This window comes from Callithrix jacchus, chromosome 10, assembly GCF_049354715.1.
Source record: "Callithrix jacchus isolate 240 chromosome 10, calJac240_pri, whole genome shotgun sequence".
NCBI lineage: Eukaryota > Metazoa > Chordata > Mammalia > Primates > Cebidae > Callithrix > Callithrix jacchus.
The window spans coordinates 130,326,477-130,347,647 of NC_133511.1; the positions used below are offsets into that span (position 1 = coordinate 130,326,477).

Sequence of the window (21,171 nt, forward strand, 5' to 3'; positions counted from 1 at the left end):
GCACGCGCCCAGCCCGCCGGCCCTGCTGGGTGCAAAAGGGACAAGAATCCACGCAGCGGGGCTGCAGAAAAGCCACCGGCAGTCCTCTCCAGAGCGCCACCTCCCCAGCCCTCCACCCTGGTTGGGGGCAGAACCTAAGGCTCTCACTGCTTATTTGCACGAAAATGACCACGAGGGTTATAACAATCGCGCCCAAGGGCGCACCCCTCCCCAAGGACAGCCCAGGCTCTCCAGGGGAAGCTGCGTTCCCCACCAAGCCACCCCCTGGGAGCCTCCAGGAGGGATTCAAGGTCGCTGCCTGCCACCTGCTCCAGCCTGGCCAGGAGCTGCCCAGGGTATAACTAGAGGTCTTAGGGGACAATGGGCACTCCCAGGCCACAGGCAGATGCGGGCCACGTCCCAGCCGAGCAGCAGATGCACTGGTCCCTTCCCCATTACACTCACCTGGGCCTTGCAGGGGGAGCAAGCCAGGTGAGGCCTTCCCCCAAAAGACAGCCCCTCTATCTAATCAACAACCTCCACTCATGGGGTCCCAGGCCCTTCCAAGCCTGCGACTACCTCCTCAGGGGCCTCATTCACCCCCTGTGGCCACCCGGCCCCCTCCGGGTCTCAGCCTCCCTCCCAGGGCCAAACCTCCCCCAGTTTTCAAACCCAGCAAGCCTGTGTCCCTCACCCCCACTCACCAGGACCCGCGTCGGGGTCCCGCAGCTCCAGCCCCGGGGTCCCCTCCAGCCAGGGCCTCCCTTCTCGCAGGGCCCTCTGCTTAGGGGCACAGCCTCAACCCCAATCACCCCTGGGCTCCCAGAGCTTCCCTCCGGGAGAGCCCCACGCCCGCCAAGGCATTTGTTTGTCCTGTGTGCCAACTCTGCGCGGGAACGCCACCAACACCTCACCCCACACGGGCAACTGCCCGGTCCCCTCAGGCTAGCCAGGGAGGGAGCTGTAAGCACTTATTAACCCCCATTTGTGCTCCGCTCTGAGGCCGGCAGGGAGACTGGGTATGGAAACGGGGGACCCGGAGCCCCGCTCAGCACCCCCCCCCCGTTGCCCACAATCCTCCCCACCCCCAGCCTGAATCGCCTTCGCACCCGAGCTCTGGGGTCCTGGGTGCCCACCGAGAGTTCTGTGGCCCTTCATTCAACCAGCGGCCGAGGCCTCTCTCACAGCCCCAGGTTGACCCTGGAAGGCCCAGGCAGAAGGCGGACCACCCGCACGCTCCCTCTCCACCCGGCAGCGGGGAGGGGGCCTTTTAGAAATCTCTGGGGTGTCACCCCCAAAAAAATCATTACCTTCAAAGGCTCCCAGGCTCCTTGGCTCCCGGGCAGGGGTCTTTGTCCCCTTCCTCCGAGACAGCGAGGCCACCGCCCGCCCTCCCCGTCCAGTGCGAGTCTGACCCCGTCGCTCCCGCCCAGCACCTACCAAGGTGCAATTACCCGCGCGTTCTTCCTGCCCCGACTCGCCGCGTCCCCGCCGCGCGCGCGGAGCTGTTCCCACGGCGGTCGGCGGGGGGCGGCCACTCAGCAGCTCGCACGGGGGTCGTCGGGGAGGCTTTCCACGGAAGCCGGAGGGCCGAGTGTCCTGGGGGGGGCAGCGTCGTCTTGGGGAGCCCACTGGAGTTCGTGGATGTGTGGTCCGAGGCGGGCGGCCCGCCGGTGATCACAGCGTCCCGGGTCCGACCGAGTCCTGGGGGCTCCGGCTCCGTCCTGCGGGGGTCGCGGCAGGGCGAGCGCAGCCGCTGCAGGTAAAACGTGCGCCCGGGATGCGAGGGGCGACGGCGCGGGTCTGGGGAGGACTCCCGGTGGCGGCCCCGAGCCAACAAAGGCTGGGCGGAGCGGGGAGCGGGGAGCGGGCCGGGGAGAGGACTTCGCGCCCGGGGCCGCTTGGCGGGACCGCCCGGGGTCTGTGCGGCGCGGCGGGGGTCCCGGGGGAACGCAGAACGCCGGGCCGGGAGGGCTTCCTGGAGGCGGGGTCCGCGCGCACCGGGTCCGGACGCCGTGTGGCCCCTTTAAGAGCCGGTCCCGGGGTGAGCGCGGAGGGCGGAAGGCGGCGGCGGCGGCGCGACCCGACCCGCAACCCCCCCGCGGCCGCCGCCTCCCGTCCTCACCCCGAGCCCGGGCTCCGCTGACGTCACCTGCCCCCGAGCCGCGCGCGCTGATTGGCTACAGGTGACGTCAGGGGCTTTTTTCGCTCCGCATGAGCTCATCCCCGCCGGCCGCCCCGCCCTCCGCCCCGGGCCTGTCACTCGCGGCCGAGCGCGGCCGCCCAGCCGGCTCCGCGGCCCCCCCCCCGGCGCCCCCCGTCCCGCCGGACGCCGGAGCCCGAGCCCGAGCCGCGCCGGAACCGCCCGGCCGCGCCCGCCGAGCCGCGGGGCTGGGATGCGCGCCGCGAGCGCGCGTGCCCGCCCGCAGTGCGCGCGCCCCGGCCCGAGCGAGCGCTCCCCGCGGCGTTGGCGGCGGCGGCGGCGGCGACGGCGACGCGGCCCGCGCGCTCCCCCGGCCCCTGCCCCGGCTGCGCGGGCCCCCGCCGGGCCCATGGACGGCGCAGCGGAGCGGGCGCCCTGAGCGCAGCGCGGGCCCCCGGAGCGCCCCCGAGGCGAGCGCCAGCGAGGTGAGCTGGGGCGGGGGCGGCGCCGGCGGGGACCGGGTTGGGGTTCACCAGCCCGGCCCGGGGACGCTGGGGGCGGCTGCACCCGGCGGGCGCCCGGGAGAAGGAGGCGGCGGCCCCGGAGGCGCCCGGGACGGCGAGGCCCTTCCCCGCCCCCCGCAGCGCCCGGCAGACCCCGGCCCAGCCCACGCCCGCCTGCCGCGCTGCCGCCCTTCTCCCCGCAGCTGCCTCTCCGGGTGGGGAGGGCGGGGGGCGCACGTCAGGGACCCTCCAGGGCCACTTGCGATCCAGCGCGGATCCATGAGAGCCCCCGACGCCCCGAACGGCTCCCCCGCGGGGGGCAGAACCGGAGCGGGCGGACCCCGGCCCTGAGCCGGCCCGGGAGGTGTGGAGCCTGGGCCGTGGGAGGGACGCGGCGGCCCCTGGCCTGGGAGACCCCGGAAGGGGCCGCCGGCTGTCGGGGGGGAGGCTGCGGATCCATCCTCCCGGATGTCCAGGCCGCCCCGAGCCCCCACCCTGGGGTGCCCAACCGGCCCTGAGGGATGAAGCCCCCGCGTCCTTCCGCCTGGTGCAGAGGCCGCCTTGGCGCTGGGGGAGGGGCTGGCACAGCCAGGCTGCTGCAGCCACCTCAAAAGGCCCTGCTGCCTGGCCGGGGATGCGGAGCGGGCCAGGTGGGGGTACCTGAGAGTCTGGCCTGGAAGGGAGAGGGTGACAATAGGCCCAGCCCCCACCAGGTCACCCTGTCCGGGAGAATCTGCCTCTGACTCCCTGCTCCTGGGTGTACTGGCCTCTGCTGGGGGCAGAAGGGGCCCTGGTGCTGCATGATGGGGGGCGGGGACGACATGGGATGGAGGAGGGGGTAGAGGAGGCAGCGTGGCTCCGCAGTGCTCTTGCTGTGCGGCCTGGGGTGGGGGTGGGGTGCTGCAGGCCGGGGAAGCTCCTTTTGTGCCCCTGCAAGGGTTCTGAGTGGAGGTCCAGGCCCCTGTCCTCTCCCTTGCCTCCGTCCTGGCCCAGCCCAGTCTCAGTCCAGGGGTGGCTGTAGCACCCCAGGCCCCAGCCCTGCACCCGGAGGACAGTGCCATGCATTCACTGCTAATAAGCACTGGATGCAGATGACAGGTCATGTGACCCAAGGGGGCAGTTCATCCTGAGGTCTCACTGAAACACCTCCTGCTGCAGCCAGCCTGGGGCTGCATGAGTGTTTCTGGGCATGTTGCCGGGCAGGTTCTGTTCCTCTGGTGCCCTCCATCCTCGGGGAGGCTTCTGGGAATAAAATCCCACGAACAGAGATGCAGAAAGACATTTAGAGCCAGTCTCTGCTCCAGGACTCCTCTCTCCTCAGATGGGCTGAAGTCAGGGCCTAGAGGCTACCACTGGGCAGGCGCCTCCTCGAACAGGCATCGGCCGGGGACAGAAGAGACCTAGGAGTCACTTCTTGCAGAAGGCAGGGAAGGGGGCGGACCCAGGGCGAGAGAGAGATGGTTGGACTCCGGCCATGAGAACTGCACGGGCTGAGGCCCTTTCTGCCTGAGGTGCTCAGCACCATGACCTCTGGAAGCCCCAGGCTTTTCCTGGTGTTTCTCTTGTGGCACAGTGACTGGGAGGAGGGGCACAGGCCTGGTGGGAAGGGAGGGAACCTGGATTGTCCGGCTCTGAGGGTCAGCTATCGCAGACCCCTGTGCCAAGCTCAGACCCTGTTCTTGGGATCACAGGCAACCTCCAGCCCACCCCACTTTCTCCCAGGTCCACAGCTTCCCAGGCCAGGGTGGCTCTGCCTGGCCTGCTGTTGGCCCCGTGGAGCAGAGTGAAGGCAGCTTGAGTCCCGAAGCACTAACCCAGAGAGCTGAGGGGACACAGGGATGAGGGCGTTTGGGGGAGCCCAGTGAGGGCAGATGAGCTAACCTGTGAGAGTGCAGGGCCCCTGCCTCCCAGAGGCACCACCCACCAGTCTCTCCCAGCCTCCTTAGCATGATGACTTCTGCCTCCAGCGGTGCCCCAGTGGCAGTGAGCTGGACAGCTCCTAGGGCCTGCCTGGGTGTGAGGGGGAGGCATGGTCCCATCACGCCATGCTTGACAGTCCTGACAGCCATTTGTGAAGGTAGCGAGTTCCCTGTCTCTAGGTGCTGAGCAGAAGGTAACCTGGTGAGAATTGGGGATGGCCCAGGACTCCCTGGTCCCGTCTGTGCTCAGGGTCAGGGATGTGCTGCGTTGGGGGCCCCAGGTGTGGGCGCTCTCATGTGTGAGGAGTCTGGAGCGGGGTGCTGGGGTTCCCGGAATTCTGCGTGCAGAGGGCAAGGATGTGCATGGACTCCGGTGCGTGCCCAGCACCACGTGCGTGTGCGCCCATTCTCACATGGGTACTTGCACACAGGCAGGTGGATTGTGGGTAAGCTGGGAGCACCAGCCCGTGTTTGGAGTGGGTGTGCAAATGGGTGTGTTCTGGCACACACAGAGGGCAGTGTGCACGCCGCACTGGAGTTAGGCTGCTGTGTCCCAGGGGAGGGTGGCTGCCCGCTGCCTCCTGGAAGGTGTGGGCCTGGGAGGAGCCTCCTTCTGACTTTGGGCTTGGAAACTTCCTCCTGGGCTCAAAGACCTTTGAAGAGGGTATATGGGGCTCTGCCAGGGGTTCGGGGCGGACATCCCATCAGCCATGGCTCTCACCACCCAACCCATAGGCAGGGCCACAGGTGCTCAGGAGGGCTTGGGGTGTGGAGTGGGGAAAGGAGAGCCACAGAACCAACATCCACCTTTTTTTTCCTCTGTTCCCACAGGGCCAGTGCTGGCCCCACTGATCTGTACCAGGCTGTCCCTAGTGTCTCTGCTCCCCACCCCACCCAACCTGCCCCATCCCTGGCATAGCTGGGCCCTGATCCTTAGCATCTGGGGAGCCAGAGATGAGGGAGCTTCCCCCTGGGAGCTGTATGTCCAGAGACCCTGTAGGTGAGAAGTGCAGAGAAGGCCTCCGAGGGGCGGGAGCCAGTGAGCTGCAGGAAGCGAGCCTGGGCACAGCGGGTACTGAGAGTGGACAGGAAGGTCAGGACCAGGAAGGGCAGAGGAGCGGAGGGGCTGGGGAACCCACTCCACTGGGCTCTGGACTGCCAGGCACCTGCTGGGGTGGGTGGGAGCGAAGGGAGGGGCACATGCCCACTCTGCAGAGGAGCCTGCTCCACGGTGGCGGCTGCTGCAGGAGCAGCGGTTGCCATGGCGACGATGGAGGTGCTAACTTGCTAATGAGTCCCCTTCGGCTGCAAATAACAATACCGTTGCCAGTGATAGGCCCAGCTCCAGCTCGCAGTTACTTGGGAGGCAGGGCGGGCCCAGGTAAAGGCCAGACCCATCCCGCACCTCCAGCCCCTGCCCACCGGACTTGCCTCCTCCCTCCACTCCCTCTGGGGCTCAGGCCTGGCTGTCTGTGGTGTTGGGGCCCCTCTCTACCTCCTGGCGGTGTCAAGACTCAAGGCTATATGATGGCCAGGCCCTGGCTGCAGGGAGGGCAAGGGCCTCTCCTCCCTGCATGGTGGGGGTGGGGTGGGGGGGAGATCGGCGGTGGGGGGAGGGGTATTCACTTCTGTTGTTTTCAGTGAGAGAGAATCCACCCTCACTTAACGGATGAGGACATTGAGGCCAGGGATGCTCCTAGAAGGACCCCCAAGTGTCTCTGCCCCCACGGCCATCTCGGGGTCCTAGACCTCTGAGCTGGGCCCTTGGGTGTCATACAGGGCACCTGGAGCCACTGTCTCCCCAGGACTACACATCTGGGCCCTTGCGTGTTACCACCTGCTCAAGGTTTGGGCAGAACTCTGAAGAGGCCGCAGGTGTGGCCCGGGGAGGGTGCCCTGTGGTGGAGGCTGGAGCACAGGAGGGGAGCGTCGTCGGAGTGGGTTCCCGAGGCCCCGCTGACCAGGTGCCACCACAGGCCCAGGTGTCAGCCGTGGGGTCAGCTGAGGCAGGTGTTTCCCTGGGCTCTGGTGGCAGCAGGGGTGGTGGGAACACACAGATGCCTGGGCCTGGGAAAGGTGGGAGGGGCCTGACGGGAGCCGAGTGTGAAGTGTCTGGAGGAGAGTGAGTTCGAGGCTGGGGCTCCTGGGCAGGGAGGGGCTGGGACCTGCCCCTCAGGCTGGATTCGAGTTGGACCAGGGACACGGTACACACCGGCCTTGCACCTGCTGCTCCGTGAACTTTCCTGTCAGCCCCCGGCCCACCAGCCTGGGAACTGACCCAGAGAGTACAGAAACGGTGGTGGCCACTGTCCCCAGCCCATTTGCAGTGATGGGTATCCTCAGGGCACCTCCCCCAGTGCCCCCTGTGGCTGTGGTTGGGTGCCTGGCTTGCTGAGAGCCCTCTGCCCACCAGAGCCCCCTCTCCCCACCGGAGCCCCCTCTGCCCACTGGTGGCCTTGCAGAGACACCCAGTGCCCATCTGTGTAGGTTAGAGTGGGTTCCACCCCTGTCCTAAGCCTCAGTTTCCCCATAGTTAAAGCAAACTCATCATCCTTAATCCACGTGCCTCCTGGGGACTGTGAGTCTAAAGTGGACCCAGAGGAAGGGTAGTCCTGGCAGGTGACCGGGAGATGGACCCCGAAGTGGGGCAGTGACAGAGACTTGTCACCAAGCCTGCAGGAGGGGCTTCTAGAGACCCCATCCCCAGACACGCCTCCTCCGCCTGCCCGCCCTTCAGTCTGAGGGCTTTGCAGGCCATGCCAAGGGCCTGGCACCTTCGGGTCTCTGATACTGGGGCTGCCCCCCATCCTGGGCTCCAGCAGCCCCTGAAGGGGCCCCCCAGACCCCAGGCTCTGCTGAAGGAGGGGCACTCTGTGGGTATGACACACCCCTGCAGGAGCCAGGCACTCACCCCCAGCAGGCACATGGCACGCACTAAGCCTCAGCCTGCAGGCCAGGAGGGCAGCCGTGGCAAAGGAGCCGTGCCTCTGTGCCCGAGCCTCTCCCACACCCTGCCTGCCATCCGGCTGCCCTGGGAGCCCACTCTCGGGCAGAGACAGCCCCCAGGCCGCCATCCGCCAGGGGCTGGATTATCGGCTTACAGCGCCACCCTGCAGTCCAGGCTCTGGGGATTGGACTCCCCAGGGCTGTGCCAACAGAGGGAGGGACAGGTGTGGGGACAGCGAGCCTGGAGGAGGGCAGAGGGCTTCGCCAAGAGGGAGGGTGAGGTGCCGTCTGGACCCCTGACTTGCTGGGGGTCCTGTGGTGGGGAAGATGCAGAGGTCAGAGCAGGGAGACGCCTGCATCCCAGGGATGAGATGGAATGTTCTGGAATGCATAAGTGTCCATGAACTCCAGGGCCCAAAGGAAGGACCCCTGGCCTTGTCCTGCCGGCCGGCCCAGTCCAATGCTGTGGGCTCATTTGCCCCCCACTGCCTTGCTGCGTCCTGCTGAGAGGTGGCCTTGTGACCTGGACAGGGTCTCTCTGGAGGGAGGAGGGTCTCCGCAGGCACATTTTGGGCTCAGATGTCCTGGCGGGCTGGGGTCCCAGCTCTGGCCGGTCCTGGGAGCTTCTGGGTGCCACGAAGGGGCCTGCAATGCGGCTGACCATCCCCCTGTCCCTGCAGGTCCGGCACCATGTGCTAGGTCACTCCCAGCGGGAGGCCACACCCTGGGCCATCGGAGCAGCCCCTCCTCACTTCAGGGGTCACCCTCCCCACCACCCACTGCCCCACCATGGCCGGGGACCGGCTCCCAAGGAAGGTGATGGATGCCAAGAAGCTGGCCAGCCTGCTGCGGGGCGGGCCTGGGGGACCACTGGTCATCGACAGCCGTTCCTTCGTGGAATACAACAGCTGGCACGTGCTGAGCTCCGTCAACATCTGCTGCTCCAAGCTGGTGAAGCGGCGGCTGCAGCAGGGCAAGGTGACCATCGCAGAGCTCATCCAGCCGGCCACACGCAGCCAGGTACCCAGCGCTCCGCCCGCTGGCCTGTGCCACCTCCAGAGCCCACGGCCAAGGAGTCCTCAGCTTGGGCAGCCTCCCTCCTCTGCCCTCCAGCCCAATCTGGGCTCCTTGGGGTCACAGCCAGGAGCGTGTGGGGCAGTCCCCTCTGGCACTTGCATTTTGCCGATGCCTGCTGTCCCTGCTCAGGGCCCTCCCCACCCTTCCCCAAAGTCCTCCTCACTCAGCACCTGCATGGAGGTGCTGGCCCTCCCCACACGGTAGGGACTATGTGGCTGGGACTGGCCCAGGCTCATAGAGAGGAGCAGTGAACGGGATAGCCAGGTGTGAACACAGGGGTGGGAGCAGCCCAGACACAGCTGTGTCATCCACTCCGACTGCTGTGAGGACAGGAGGGGCGGTCAAAAGGCACACGTGAGCAGCATGTCCCCATCCCACAGCTCCCCCTAACCCCGAGTATTCAGGGACCCAGAATTCTCTCTGTGACCCCCCAGGAACGTCCTTCTGGGGAAGGACAGCTCGTTCCGCCTCAGGACTATCAGGTGCAGCTGGGGTGGGACCAGCCGGGCTGTTGACTTGTGAAGGTAGCTCCTCCTCCGACTGCCTCACAGGGGGACGAGGGTGACAAGCTATCAATCGTGGAGGCTTTGAGAGGGGTCTGGGTCACTGATATGCCCTGTTCGGAGCTGGGGCATTGGAGGACGCAAGTGAGATGGCCACTGGCCAGGAATCTGCCTGCTCCAAGGCCAGAATTGGCTCCCTTTGGCTTCCAACAAGGGGAATCCAGTGATTAATGACCCCCAGTGAGGACTCCCGGCAGGGTGCAATCCCATTGGCTGCCGGTGACGTCACCCAGCCTGGGGTTGGCGGCTCAGCTGGCTTAAGGGCTGAGTGTGCTCGCCGGGCTGGGCGGGGGCACCGGTGCAGTGTGAGCAAAAGCCGCTCAACATCTGGGCTGGCCCTTGGGGCAGGGGAGGAGGACGGGAGGAGCCCAGCTTCTAGCTGCTGCCTCCGGAACTGGTGCAGGGGCCTTCGGTCCTGCCGAAGTCCTCTGTTTCTCCGACGGGGGTTGAGGAGGGAAGAGGGTGGAGAGCAGAATTGCTGGCTCCAGAGTTAGCCCCACTGAGAGCCCACACCTGAAGGCACTGCCTCTAGAATCCCTGAAATGGGCCGAGCCTCCCTTTCCCTGCACCACCCCAGGAGCCAGCCAGTTCCTATCCTGAGTTCCCATCGCACTCACCTGTGTCTCCTCGACACAGGCCTGGCCAGAGCATTTGTCCCCTTTTCCCATGTGCAGGCAGGAGCCCGCCGCCCCCCCCCCCCGCCCCCATGGCTGCTGTGTGGCGTGGGTGTATGCACCTGGCACCTGGCAGGTGGAGGACAGTGTGTGAGGTGTGTCACTGCACCGGCTCTCCCCCCAGGCAGCAGGGTGACAGCTTTCACCTCCCATCGTCCGACGACCTCACTGTTCCCTTGGGCCAGTGTGGCTGGGACAGGGCCGGGCATCAATAGGTGGGGGTGGCATGCTGACCTCTGCCCCATGGCCCCCAGGTGGAGGCATCAGAGCCGCAGGACGTGGTGGTTTATGACCAGAGCACGCGGGACGCCAGCGTGCTGGCAGCAGACAGCTTCCTCTCCATCCTGCTGAGCAAGCTGGATGGCTGTTTCGACAGTGTGGCCATCCTCACAGGTGAGTCTGGGACCCACGCCTCCCCAAGGCACTTGGTCTGTCAGCAGGCGCTGGGGCTGGGGCGTCAGAGAGGCCAGCGTCTGCTGTGCACAGGGGAAACCTCCATATATCTGTGGTTCTCGAGGCCCTGCCATCCTCTCCCTGGGACCCCCACGCTTCAGGATCCACCAATGTGAGTTTATCCTCAACACAGAAGGAAACCCCAAAGTACAGCTCCGCTCCGGAGGTGTGGGGTGAGGCCTGCAGGTGTGGGACCCTGCTCCCCTTCCCAGAGTGCCTGACAGAAGCCGAGGCAGAGGCCCCACCCTCTGGAAATTCAGCTGGAGCCATGGGGTGGTGAGGAAGTCTCCCCACCCTGAAAGCCCAGCTGACTGCGGGCTGTCCGGCATCAAGGCTGCTGCCTGGGTCCCAGCAGAGAGCCCAGGGATCCCTGAGGCCCGAAAGCAGCCTGGGCAGCCAGCTTCAAGCTCTGGAGGCAGGGAAGCTACCCCACCGCACACTCATATACACATCTAGATACACACTCATACATACTCACACACAGACACACTCATATACACATCTAGATACACATACACACACAGAGACACACTCATATACACATATACAGATACACACTCATACATACACACAGAGACACACTCATATACACATATACAGATACACACTCATACATACTCACACACAGAGACACACTCATACACATCTAGATACACATACATACACACAGAGACACACTCATACACATATACAGATACACATACACACACACAGAGACACACTCATATACACATCTAGATACACACTCATACATACTCACACACAGAGACACACTCATACACATATACAGATACACACTCATACACATACGCAGATACACACTCATACACACATACACAGATACACATACAGATACACACTCATACACAGATACACACACATACACAGATACACATACGCAGATACACACTCATACACAGATACACATACACACATACAGATACACACTCATACACAGATACACACTCATACATACACACAGAGACACACTCATATACACATATACAGATACATACTCATACACATACGCAGATACACACTCATACACAGATACACATACACACATACAGATACACACTCATACACAGATACACACAGATACACACTCTACACATACACAGATACACACGTATACACATACAGATACTCATATACACTCTTACACATACACACTCATACACTTACACAGATACACACACACAGATACACACTCATACACATACACACACTCATATACACTCTTACACATACACACTCATACACATACACAGATACCCACACACACATACAGATACACACTCATACACATACACACAGATACTCATATACACTCTTACATATACACACTCATACACTTACACACATACATACACACTCATGCACTCATACACACACACATACACAGATACACACATACAGATACACACGTATACACATACACAGATACTCACATACACTCTTACATATACACACTCATACACTTACACACTCATTCATACACACTCATATGCACTCATACACATACACACATATACACACACATACGCAGATACACACTCATACACATACACAGATACATGTATACACATACACACAGATACTCATACTCTTACATATACACACTCATACACTTACACACTCATACATACACATTCATATGCACTCACACACATACACACACATACACAGATACTCATACACACACATACACAGATACACGTAAAAACACACACAGATACTCATACACTCTTACATATACACACTCATACATACACACTCATGCACTCATACATACAGTCACATATACACAGTTGTATTCACTCATAAACATCCACAGACACACTCATACACATACACATATACTCAGATACTCGTATACACTCATACACACAGATACACACTCATATGCACTCTACACAGATACACACTCATACCCAGACACTCATACAGATACTTGTGTACACATACACACTCATACACAGATACACACTTGTATGTGCTCACACATACACACACATAGATACTCGTGTACACTCACAGATACACACATACAGATACACACTCATAAACACACACATGTACACACATACGTATGCACTCAAACACATACACACACTTACACATAGATACTCGTGTACACTCATACACAGATACACATACAGATACTCATAAACATAAACACACATGTACACACATACGTATGCACTCAAACACATACACACACTTACACATAGATACTCGTGTACACTCATACACAGATACACATACAGATACTCATAAACATAAACACACATGTACACACATACGTATGCGCTCAAACACACACACTTACACGTAGATACTCATGTACACTCATACACAGATACACACATACAGATACACACAGATACATGCTCATAAACACACTTACACATGTACACACACATACACACTTGTATGCGCTCAGACACATACACACACATAGATACTTGTGTACACTCATACACATACAGATACACGCTCATAAACACACACTTACACATGTACACACACACGTATGCGCTCATACACACATACACAGATACACACATATACACAGATACTCATGCACTTATATACAGATACACACTCATACACCCAAGCAGGACCTGCGCTTGGGATGGCCCCCCATGGGTCGTGCCCTCAGGCCCCCTCCCACCCTGAGGTGGGCACAGACCCTGCTCTGGGCTGGCTCTGGAAGTACCAGGGAGAGTGGGAAGTGACATATTGAGCGGGACAGGGGTGCTGCACTTACTAGGAGAAGGGACAGTCCAGGGTCCCGCTGCACAGGCAGCACAGCTCCTTGGTCCATATGCAGGGACAGTAGAGGCCAGGGCTTGAGGACCAACCCTCTCTGCTCCCCACAACAGGGCAGGTTTTCCTGCTTCCCCAAAACCTGCCCTGTTGCAGGGAGGAGAGGCCATGCTGGGGTCCCAGGACTGCAGTGAACCCCACCTCCCCTTGCTGCTCCTCTTCCCCACCTCCAGCTGCACTGCTCATGATGCTGGGGGTGGGGCAAAGCGGCAGGGGAGGGGAGAGGGGCCTGGCCCTTTAAGCAGCGGCCCACAGTTGGCCTTGGACCCCAGCTGGGGAACTGCGCTGCAAGTGGGTGGGGTGGGGGCCCCGTCCCGGTGGGGAGTCGGGGGGTCATGGAGGTGGCAGGCAGAAGCATGTCTGTGACTGTCATAAGCGCATGCGGGGTCTGCCAGGTGGCTCAGTAGGGGTACACGTCCTGGTACACACGCTTTCATTCGAGTCTGGGATTTCACTATGAGCTGCAGGCACCCCCCTCACACCCCTAAGTCAAGGAGCAGGGACAGTGGGAAGGTGCCTTTGGAGAGGCCTGGGGATGGCGGTGCCTCCCCCAGGCCCAAAGCGTGCTGGGACCTACAAAGGGTCCCTCACTGAACCCCAACGCCCCTCCCTTGTCACTCACCTGCCCTAGAGCCTGGGTGGTCCTGAAATCCCTGGAGCCTCAGTCCCTGCTAGGCCTGGCGCCCACGGTGGGCTCTGTAGGGGGCATCCATGCCACCCGCTCTGCCTGGGGAGTCCTGGGAAGCTTCCCACAGCTGTCAGTGTCTGTACCTGTCCAGAGGCTTTCCTGCCTTACCTCCTGTGGGAGAGGGGAGGGTTCTGATGGAATCCCCCCCCCCCCACACCCCGCCACCACCACTCCCTTTGGCCAGGCCCTGAAGAAAGCAGAGAGTAAGGCACTAGATCTCTGGGAGAGCCACAGGGAGGGGGAGGCAGCAGCTACCAGGGAGGAGTCTGCGGAGAGACAGTGTGGCCCCTGCCCTCCCGGAGCATGGAGAACATCCAGGGCTCCCCTGGTTCCGATCAGTGAGCGGGAGCCGGCCACAGCCCAGCCTCTGCTCAGGGGAACCTGCAAGCTGGGGCATTGTTGGTGACAAGTCACCTGCTTCCCCCTGTCCAACCAGCAGGTTCCCATGGAAGGGACGTTTCTCCAAGGCTGCTGCCTCAAGCCGCCCAGCCTGGAGCTTCCACCGTCTCCACAGCCCCAACCATCATGCCGTTTTTGGGGACACGAGGAGCTGGCACAGCAGGCGTTCTGGTTGGGGGTTTGCACACACTCCCCTATGCTCAGGAGTTATCCAGGTTCCTGGCACCAACCTCTTCTGCAAACCAGGACAAAACAGCTCTGAGGTCCCCCGGCCCTGAGCGCCCCACTTCAAAGCCTGGCCTCTTCCAGGGGGATCGGGCAGGCCTTAGCCCAGAGGTCTCATGTTCTGCACCAGCAGGAGCCAGCTTACCGTGGGGGCTTATGTCACAGAAGGTGTCCCTGGGGTGGTGCTGGGCAGTGCTGGCCTCACCCTACAAGAGCTGGTGGCCACCAGGTGGGTGCTGCCCAGTTTCTGGTCCACATTGGTAGTCACTCCAGCCAGGTTGGGGCAGCCAGGTTCATTCTCACTGTGCGTCCTGATCTCCAGTATCTTCTCGAAGCTGCACAATGCCATATAGCAGGCAGGCTGAGGAAACAGAGACCTGAGGCATGACATGCACTGCCCGTGGTCACCGATCACACGTCCCAGGGATTCACGCTCCAGTCTTTCCAACTGATGGAGGGCAGAGGAGTTCCTCCCACCAGCCTGTGCCTCGGACTTGGATGTGTGTGGCAGTCGCTGGCCACATGTGCAGTGGGTGCCCGCTGCCTGCCCCGAGTGCCCCCTGCCTGCCCCAAGTGCCCCTGGTACCCAGGGCTCCTCCACTCTTCTCCCTTTCCTGCTTGGTGGAATGGAGCCATAACCAGACGCAAATGCCCCAAGGGCTGTGCCAGGGTGATGTCATGCCTGGGGAGGGGGAGGGGACGGCCTCTCAGAAGCCCTGGCCTCCTAGTCCTGGCACCCAAGCCTGGGCCTGGGGCTCCCAGCCAGCTGGAGGCAGGGAGGCGTTGCATCAGCGCCAGGGAGGAGGAAGGCCCAGCCTGGCCCCAGGCCACGGGTATCGGGGGAGGAACTGGCAAGGGCCTCTCCTGTGGTCTGCATGACCCACACCCTCAGAGGGAGCCCCCTGTGGTCTCTGCACCTGCCCCTGCCCGGGCCCAGTGTGTGCCATGCTGGCCAGCCACCTCAACCCCACCTTTATGGGCATCACAGCCGCGTCCTCAGCTGGCTCAGCCCCTCATTAGCGTGAGGAGGAATGTGGGCGTGGGCTCGGGCTGTGGATGTGTGGCAGCACCCCCGCCCCTGCCGCAGCCAGAGCTGCCCTCCAGCAGCGTGACTGATCCTCAGCAGTAGATGGGGCACCCTAGGCAGACGGAGCACCCTGGTGGTCCTCTCAGCCCACCTGACAGGCCTCCTCCTCCCACAGGCGGCTTCGCCACCTTCTCCTCCTGCTTCCCCGGCCTCTGCGAGGGCAAGCCTGCTGCCCTGCTACCCATGAGCCTCTCCCAGCCCTGCCTGCCCGTGCCCAGCGTGGGACTGACCCGCATCCTGCCTCACCTCTACCTGGGCTCGCAGAAAGACGTCCTCAACAAGGTGTGTGTGCAGCGGAGTGGGGGGAGGAGGATCAGTGGGAAAGGGCAGGAGCTCCAGAGCCAGCTTGGCAGTGGAGTAGGGATGAGGGGAGGAAGGAGCTGAAGGCAGTGCATGAGCTGGGTGTGCGAGAAGCATGGGTGGGGGCCAGGAGGACCGCAGGCTCCCACCCATGCCCCCGGCAGGACCGTAGCAGGGCTGGGTGGAGGAGCAGGGAGCTGGCATGCCAAGCTGCAGATGTCACTGGGCCCCTGGCCAGCTCTGAAAGAATCCCGTGTTTTAAAAATGGTGACAAGTGAAAAGGGTAAAAGCCACCACCCAGGCAACCATAACATTCCTGGGAGCCCACTGCCAGCATGGGCAGGGCCTGCAGACAGAGCCCAGCCTGCCCCTGTCCCCTGCACGGGTCCAGGATGCCAGGGTGGAGACCAGAGAGGCCTCCTGGGCCCACGCCTGATACACTGGGATCCAGGGCAAATTCCAAGGCTCCCAGGAGCACCCAGGATTCTAAAGGCCCTCCTGATGGCAGGGCAGGGAGAGCCTCCACCTTCGTGCCCGCCCCGGAGCCTCTCCCACCCCTTTCCAGCCCGTCCTCCCGTCCCTGTCCCTCCAGGATCTCATGACGCAGAATGGAATAAGCTACGTCCTCAACGCCAGCAACTCCTGCCCCAAGCCCGACTTCATCTGCGAGAGCCGCTTCATGCGGGTCCCCATCAATGACAACTACTGTGAGAAGCTGCTGCCCTGGCTGGACAAGTCCATCGAGTTCATCGGTGAGTCTCTGCCGGCCAGCGGAGGGCAGGGCCTGGCTGGAGGAAGGCTAGGACCGCGCGTGGCTACAGCCACAGGAGGGGTCCGTGGGAAGCGGCCTGGAAGGTTGGCAGTCGGGAAGGTGGGGTCTCCTCTGGGGGGCAGGGAGGAGCTGCCCCCAGGGCCCTCACCTGCCCCCATGGCCCACCTGACCAGATAAAGCCAAGCTGTCCAGCTGCCAAGTCATCGTTCACTGTCTGGCCGGCATCTCGCGCTCCGCCACCATCGCCATCGCCTACATCATGAAGACCATGGGCATGTCCTCTGACGACGCTTACAGGTACCGCCTTCCCCAGCCACACACTGTGGCTCACAGCGTCGCCTCCTTCCCCCAGCTGCTCGCTTGCGCCAGAAAGGCCCCACCTTCCAGGACCCCCGGCAAGGGACGGGGGTCTGAGACCAGCCCAGCACACAGGAGCTCGCCTGCGGGTGCGTCACGTGGGCAGCCTGGCCCCGGGGGCGCCTGGAGCTGAGCCTCGTCTCCCGCAGGTTCGTGAAGGACCGGCGCCCGTCCATCTCGCCCAACTTCAACTTCCTGGGCCAGCTGCTGGAGTACGAGCGCAGCCTGAAGCTGCTGGCCGCCCTGCAGAGCGACACGGGCACCCCGTCAGGGACGCCGGAGCCTCCGCCCGGCCCCGCACCCGGGGCCCCGCTGCCACGGCTGCCACCACCTACCTCAGAGAGCGCTGCCACCGCCAGGGAGGGCGGCCCGAGCGCGGGCGGGGAGCCCCCGGCGGCCCCTGCCACCAGCGCGCTGCAGCAGGGCCTGCGCGGCCTGCACCTCTCCTCCGACCGCCTGCAGGACACCAACCGCCTCAAGCGCTCCTTCTCGCTGGACATCAAGTCGGCCTACGCGCCCAGCCGGCGCCCCGATGGCCCCGGGCCCCCCGACCCCGGCGAGGCCCCGAAGCTCTGCAAGTTGGACAGTCCGTCGGGGGCCGCGCTGGGCCTGCCCTCGCCCAGCCCGGACAGCCCGGACTCCGCGCCCGAGGCTCGCCCGCGGCCCCGCCGGCGGCCCCGGCCCCCCGCCGGCTCCCCGGGGCGCTCCCCCGCGCACGGCCTGGGCCTGAACTTCGGCGACGCGGCCCGGCAGACTCCGCGGCACGGCCTCTCGGCCCTGTCGGCGCCCGGGCTGCCCGGCCCCGGCCAGCCAGCCAGCCCTGGGGCCTGGGCGCCGCCGCTCGATTCCCCGGGCACACCGTCGCCCGACGGGCCGTGGTGCTTCAGCCCCGAGGGCGCGCAGGGAGCGGGCGGTGCACGGTTTGCGCCCTTCAGTCGGGCGGGCGCGCCGGGACCAGGCGGCAGCAGTGGCGGCGACCTGCGGCGGCGGGAGGCGGCTAGGGCCGAGCCCCGGGACGCGCGGACGGGCTGGCCCGACGAGCCGGCCCCGGAGACGACGCAGTTCAAGCGCCGCAGCTGCCAGATGGAGTTCGAGGAGGGCATGGTGGAGGGGCGCGCGCGCGGCGAGGAGCTGGCCGCCCTGGGCAAGCAGGCGAGCTTCTCGGGCAGCGTGGAGGTCATCCAGGTGTCCTGACCCCTCCGCCGGGCCCGTTATACATATATATTATATATAATGCAAAGAAAGGTAAATGGTTTTACTGCGATTTTTATCGAGAAGTAAATATTTCGATTTTTTATTTATTTAAGCTGTTCATTCTGGCAATGATTGGCAACAGCGCGGGTGGTCCTCGAGCTCTATTTTTACTGTCTGGTATTTAAACTGAAACACACGTTTCTAAGCAATACGAGGCCACCTTCAGTCGCAAGCTGGGTGCCAGGCCTGGGGCCCCCCCAGTTCCCCCGCCCCAGGAAACACTGCTGACCTTTGCAAAGGCTGCCGAGCTTTCGTGCACTTTTTACATAAGAAAAAGGTGAAAAAGAAAAAAAAAACTTCTTTGCCACAAACTGAGCCGCAGAACCCCCCTTCTTTCCCCACCCACCTCCTCTGCTCTCTCCCTTCTCTATGCCTGCCTCGGGCTCTGCACCAAAGCCATAGGTTTGGGGAGCAGGAGCTGATGTGCCCCAGAGAGGCGCAGCCAGCCTCCACCAGCTCCAGGTGCCAAATCTTGGTGGCAGGGAGGGCACCTGGCCGCCCGTTGCCTGGAGCTGCCCCGGAGCTGCCGGGGTGGACGGGCATTGGGCCTCGTGGTACCAGCATGTTCAGAGGGGCTGAGGAATAGAACAGTGTGTGTAGGGTCTTGGGGCCGGGGCTTCTGGAGCGTCAGATGAGGTGGAGCCCGGGGAGGATGTGGGTGTTCATGCCCCCACTCCTGCCAGAGCCCTGGTCCAGCCACAGGGTGGCCCAGAAAGGCCATTCCCAGAGGGCTGCTGCCCTTCCCTCTCCCTTGCCCATGCCCCAGAGCTGCCTGCCGGGCAGGGCAGCATCACTGCAGGAGAGGAGCTTAGCCTCGGGGTCAGGCAGGAGGGGCCCGGCTAGCCTGTGTTGGGTGCACTAGGCAGGGAGCCCTGGACCCCTAGGTATGGGGAGGGGGTAGTCTGATGGTCCTGTTCCAGGCCAGTCCCCACCTAGCAAGGCCCCAGGCAGGACTTGGAATTCAGGTGTGCACCTGCAGGCTGGGGGCTCCGTGAGCAGGTGCCGCCTGGCACAGGGCGAGTCGGTGCCGGCCCAGCCCCCATACTTCCAGTAGGCCTGATAAAGCCCCTGATTCGAGCAGGCGCAGGACAAGCCCCCTTGTCTGCCCTGAGCCCCATGGGGACCTCTCAGGAGAGAAACTCCCTTGCACCCTTCCCCAGGGCGCTCTCCGGGTATCTTCTAGGTGGCATGCCAGCCCCCAAACACAGGTGGCTTTTGGGCCCAGGTGGGTCAGCTGGCTGCCCCTGCCACATACCCTCTCAGGCCACTGGGACCCCTGCCCTTCAGATATCCTGGGGTCTAGCAGTGGGACCAGTCACCGTGGGAAGAGGCTAGGGGTTCTCTGGGCAGGAGGGGTGGTCCAGGCAGGACCCCGTCAAGAGTCCTGGAGCAGGGCCAGGGAGGTGCCCACCCCGCCCTGCCCAGCCACCCTCTCTGCTGTTTCTTCTGTTTGTTCTTTTCCCCCACAGCCCTGTGTTCCTGTCATCCCTCCTTTCAGCAAAATCCTGTTCCCTCTGTCCCCACCCACTCGTGTTCCCCAAGAAAATAAGCTATCATTGTTGTATTTGCAATCTATGGATTAGAGGTTTAAGTATTTATTATTATTGGTTAATTATTATTATTAATTATGTAAATTTGCCTCCCGTCTGTCTGTTGCGTTGGGTTTCTGAGGTGACCCTGGGTGTGGAGGATGCACTGGCTCCCGATTCTTGCCCCCCAACCCCTATGCTGTCTGGGAGACTGTAGTCTGGGGCCACTGGTTGGGCCCCCCTCCTCCCCTCCCCTCGTCCCTTCTCCAGCGAATGGGGGATCTGTCTGTCTCAGTCTGTCTCTGCTCCCGCTCTTGAGGCACTGGTCACCCCGAAGTGAGCAGCCAGGGTGGGGAAGAAGGTCCTGTCTCGGCCACTGCCGCCTCCAGTGCTTCAGGAGGCAGGCCAGGGCCCCATCCTGCTGGCTTTCTCCCACCTGGGCCTGGAGTCCTCCCCAAGCCTCTCCCGCCCCTCCCGCCCAGCCACTGCCTGGCATTGGGAATGCCTCACAATGCACCCGGCCCCTCCTGTCATTTGCTGGGAAGTCCAGCAGAGGAGTGGGTGCAGGTCCCCAGCCGACCCTCCCTCCAGTCTCTGTGGACTGGGCTGCCGGCCCTCCAGCCCCCCAGCTCCCCTTGGGGCCCCTCCCTCCGCGGCCGCACCTTCCGCTCCCGGCCCTTCCTTTGTATTTGGAGACAATGTGTTGTAATAAAGCTTAAAGTGGATGTTTTCCCCACGACTCGCTGCCTCTTCCTTCAGACTGGTGGGCCGGGTGGGGGCAGAGGCCGCTGGGAGAGCAGGCCTGAGGCTCCCTGAGGCCAGGACCCTGGTGTGCGGGGCCTGGAAAGTCGCCCCGGACTCATACTGTGACCCTGCTCTGAGAATACGCCCTGGGGCCAGGCATGGGCACAGGTCCTCAGCTGCACTTTCAGGGTGGAAAACACGTGGTTTTGGCTGTTACATGCTAGTACAAGCTTAAATAACTTAAAACGATATAAAATAAAACCTCAGTGTTACCCATCAACTCCCCTCAGTCCTGCAATCCTGGCGTGAGGAGTCGGATGCTTCCCTTCCCGTCCCGAGTGTGCTCGAGTGCATGTATGTGGGGGCGTGTACGGACCAGCAGAAACGGGTTTAGCTGTATATAGTATCTACAACCAGCTTTTCTTTTCCTTTTTCTTTCTCTTTTTTTTTTCTTTTGAGACAGAGTCTTGCTATGTCACCCCGGCTGGAGTGCAGTGACACAATCTGGGCTCACTGCAACCTCCGTGTCCCGGGTTCAAGCGATTACCCTGTCTCAGCCTCCCGAGTAGCTGGATTACAGGCATGTGCCACCACACCTGGCTAATCTTTGTGTTTTTAGTAGAGATGGGGTTTCACCGTGTTGGCCAGGCTGGTCTCAAAGTCCTGACCTCAAGTCATCTGCCTGCTTCGGCTCCGAAAGTGCTGGGATTACAGGCGTGAGCCACCA

The 21,171-nt window shown here is 62.5% G+C and overlaps 2 protein-coding genes across 2 annotated transcripts; both read left to right on the forward strand.

Annotated features, from left to right (window-relative positions):
* The first annotated feature begins 8,249 nt into the window (after positions 1 to 8,249).
* On the forward strand, positions 8,250 to 20,432 carry DUSP8 (dual specificity phosphatase 8). The gene is made up of 6 exons (XM_035263804.3): positions 8,250 to 8,510; positions 10,059 to 10,197; positions 15,604 to 15,770; positions 16,381 to 16,540; positions 16,734 to 16,857; positions 17,067 to 20,432. Exons 1-6 carry the CDS (start codon positions 8,280 to 8,282, stop codon positions 18,109 to 18,111), a joined length of 1,866 nt encoding a protein of 621 aa, XP_035119695.1. The 5' UTR covers positions 8,250 to 8,279; the 3' UTR covers positions 18,112 to 20,432.
* Positions 19,167 to 20,432, forward strand: LOC100896098 (uncharacterized; the record flags this gene model as incomplete). The annotated part of the gene is given in 4 exon segments (XM_054241844.2): positions 19,167 to 19,671; positions 19,674 to 19,703; positions 19,706 to 19,973; positions 19,975 to 20,432. Coding segments are annotated over 4 exon segments (1,248 nt in total), but the record flags the coding sequence as incomplete, so codon positions are not given.
* Positions 20,433 to 21,171: the final 739 nt, after the last annotated feature.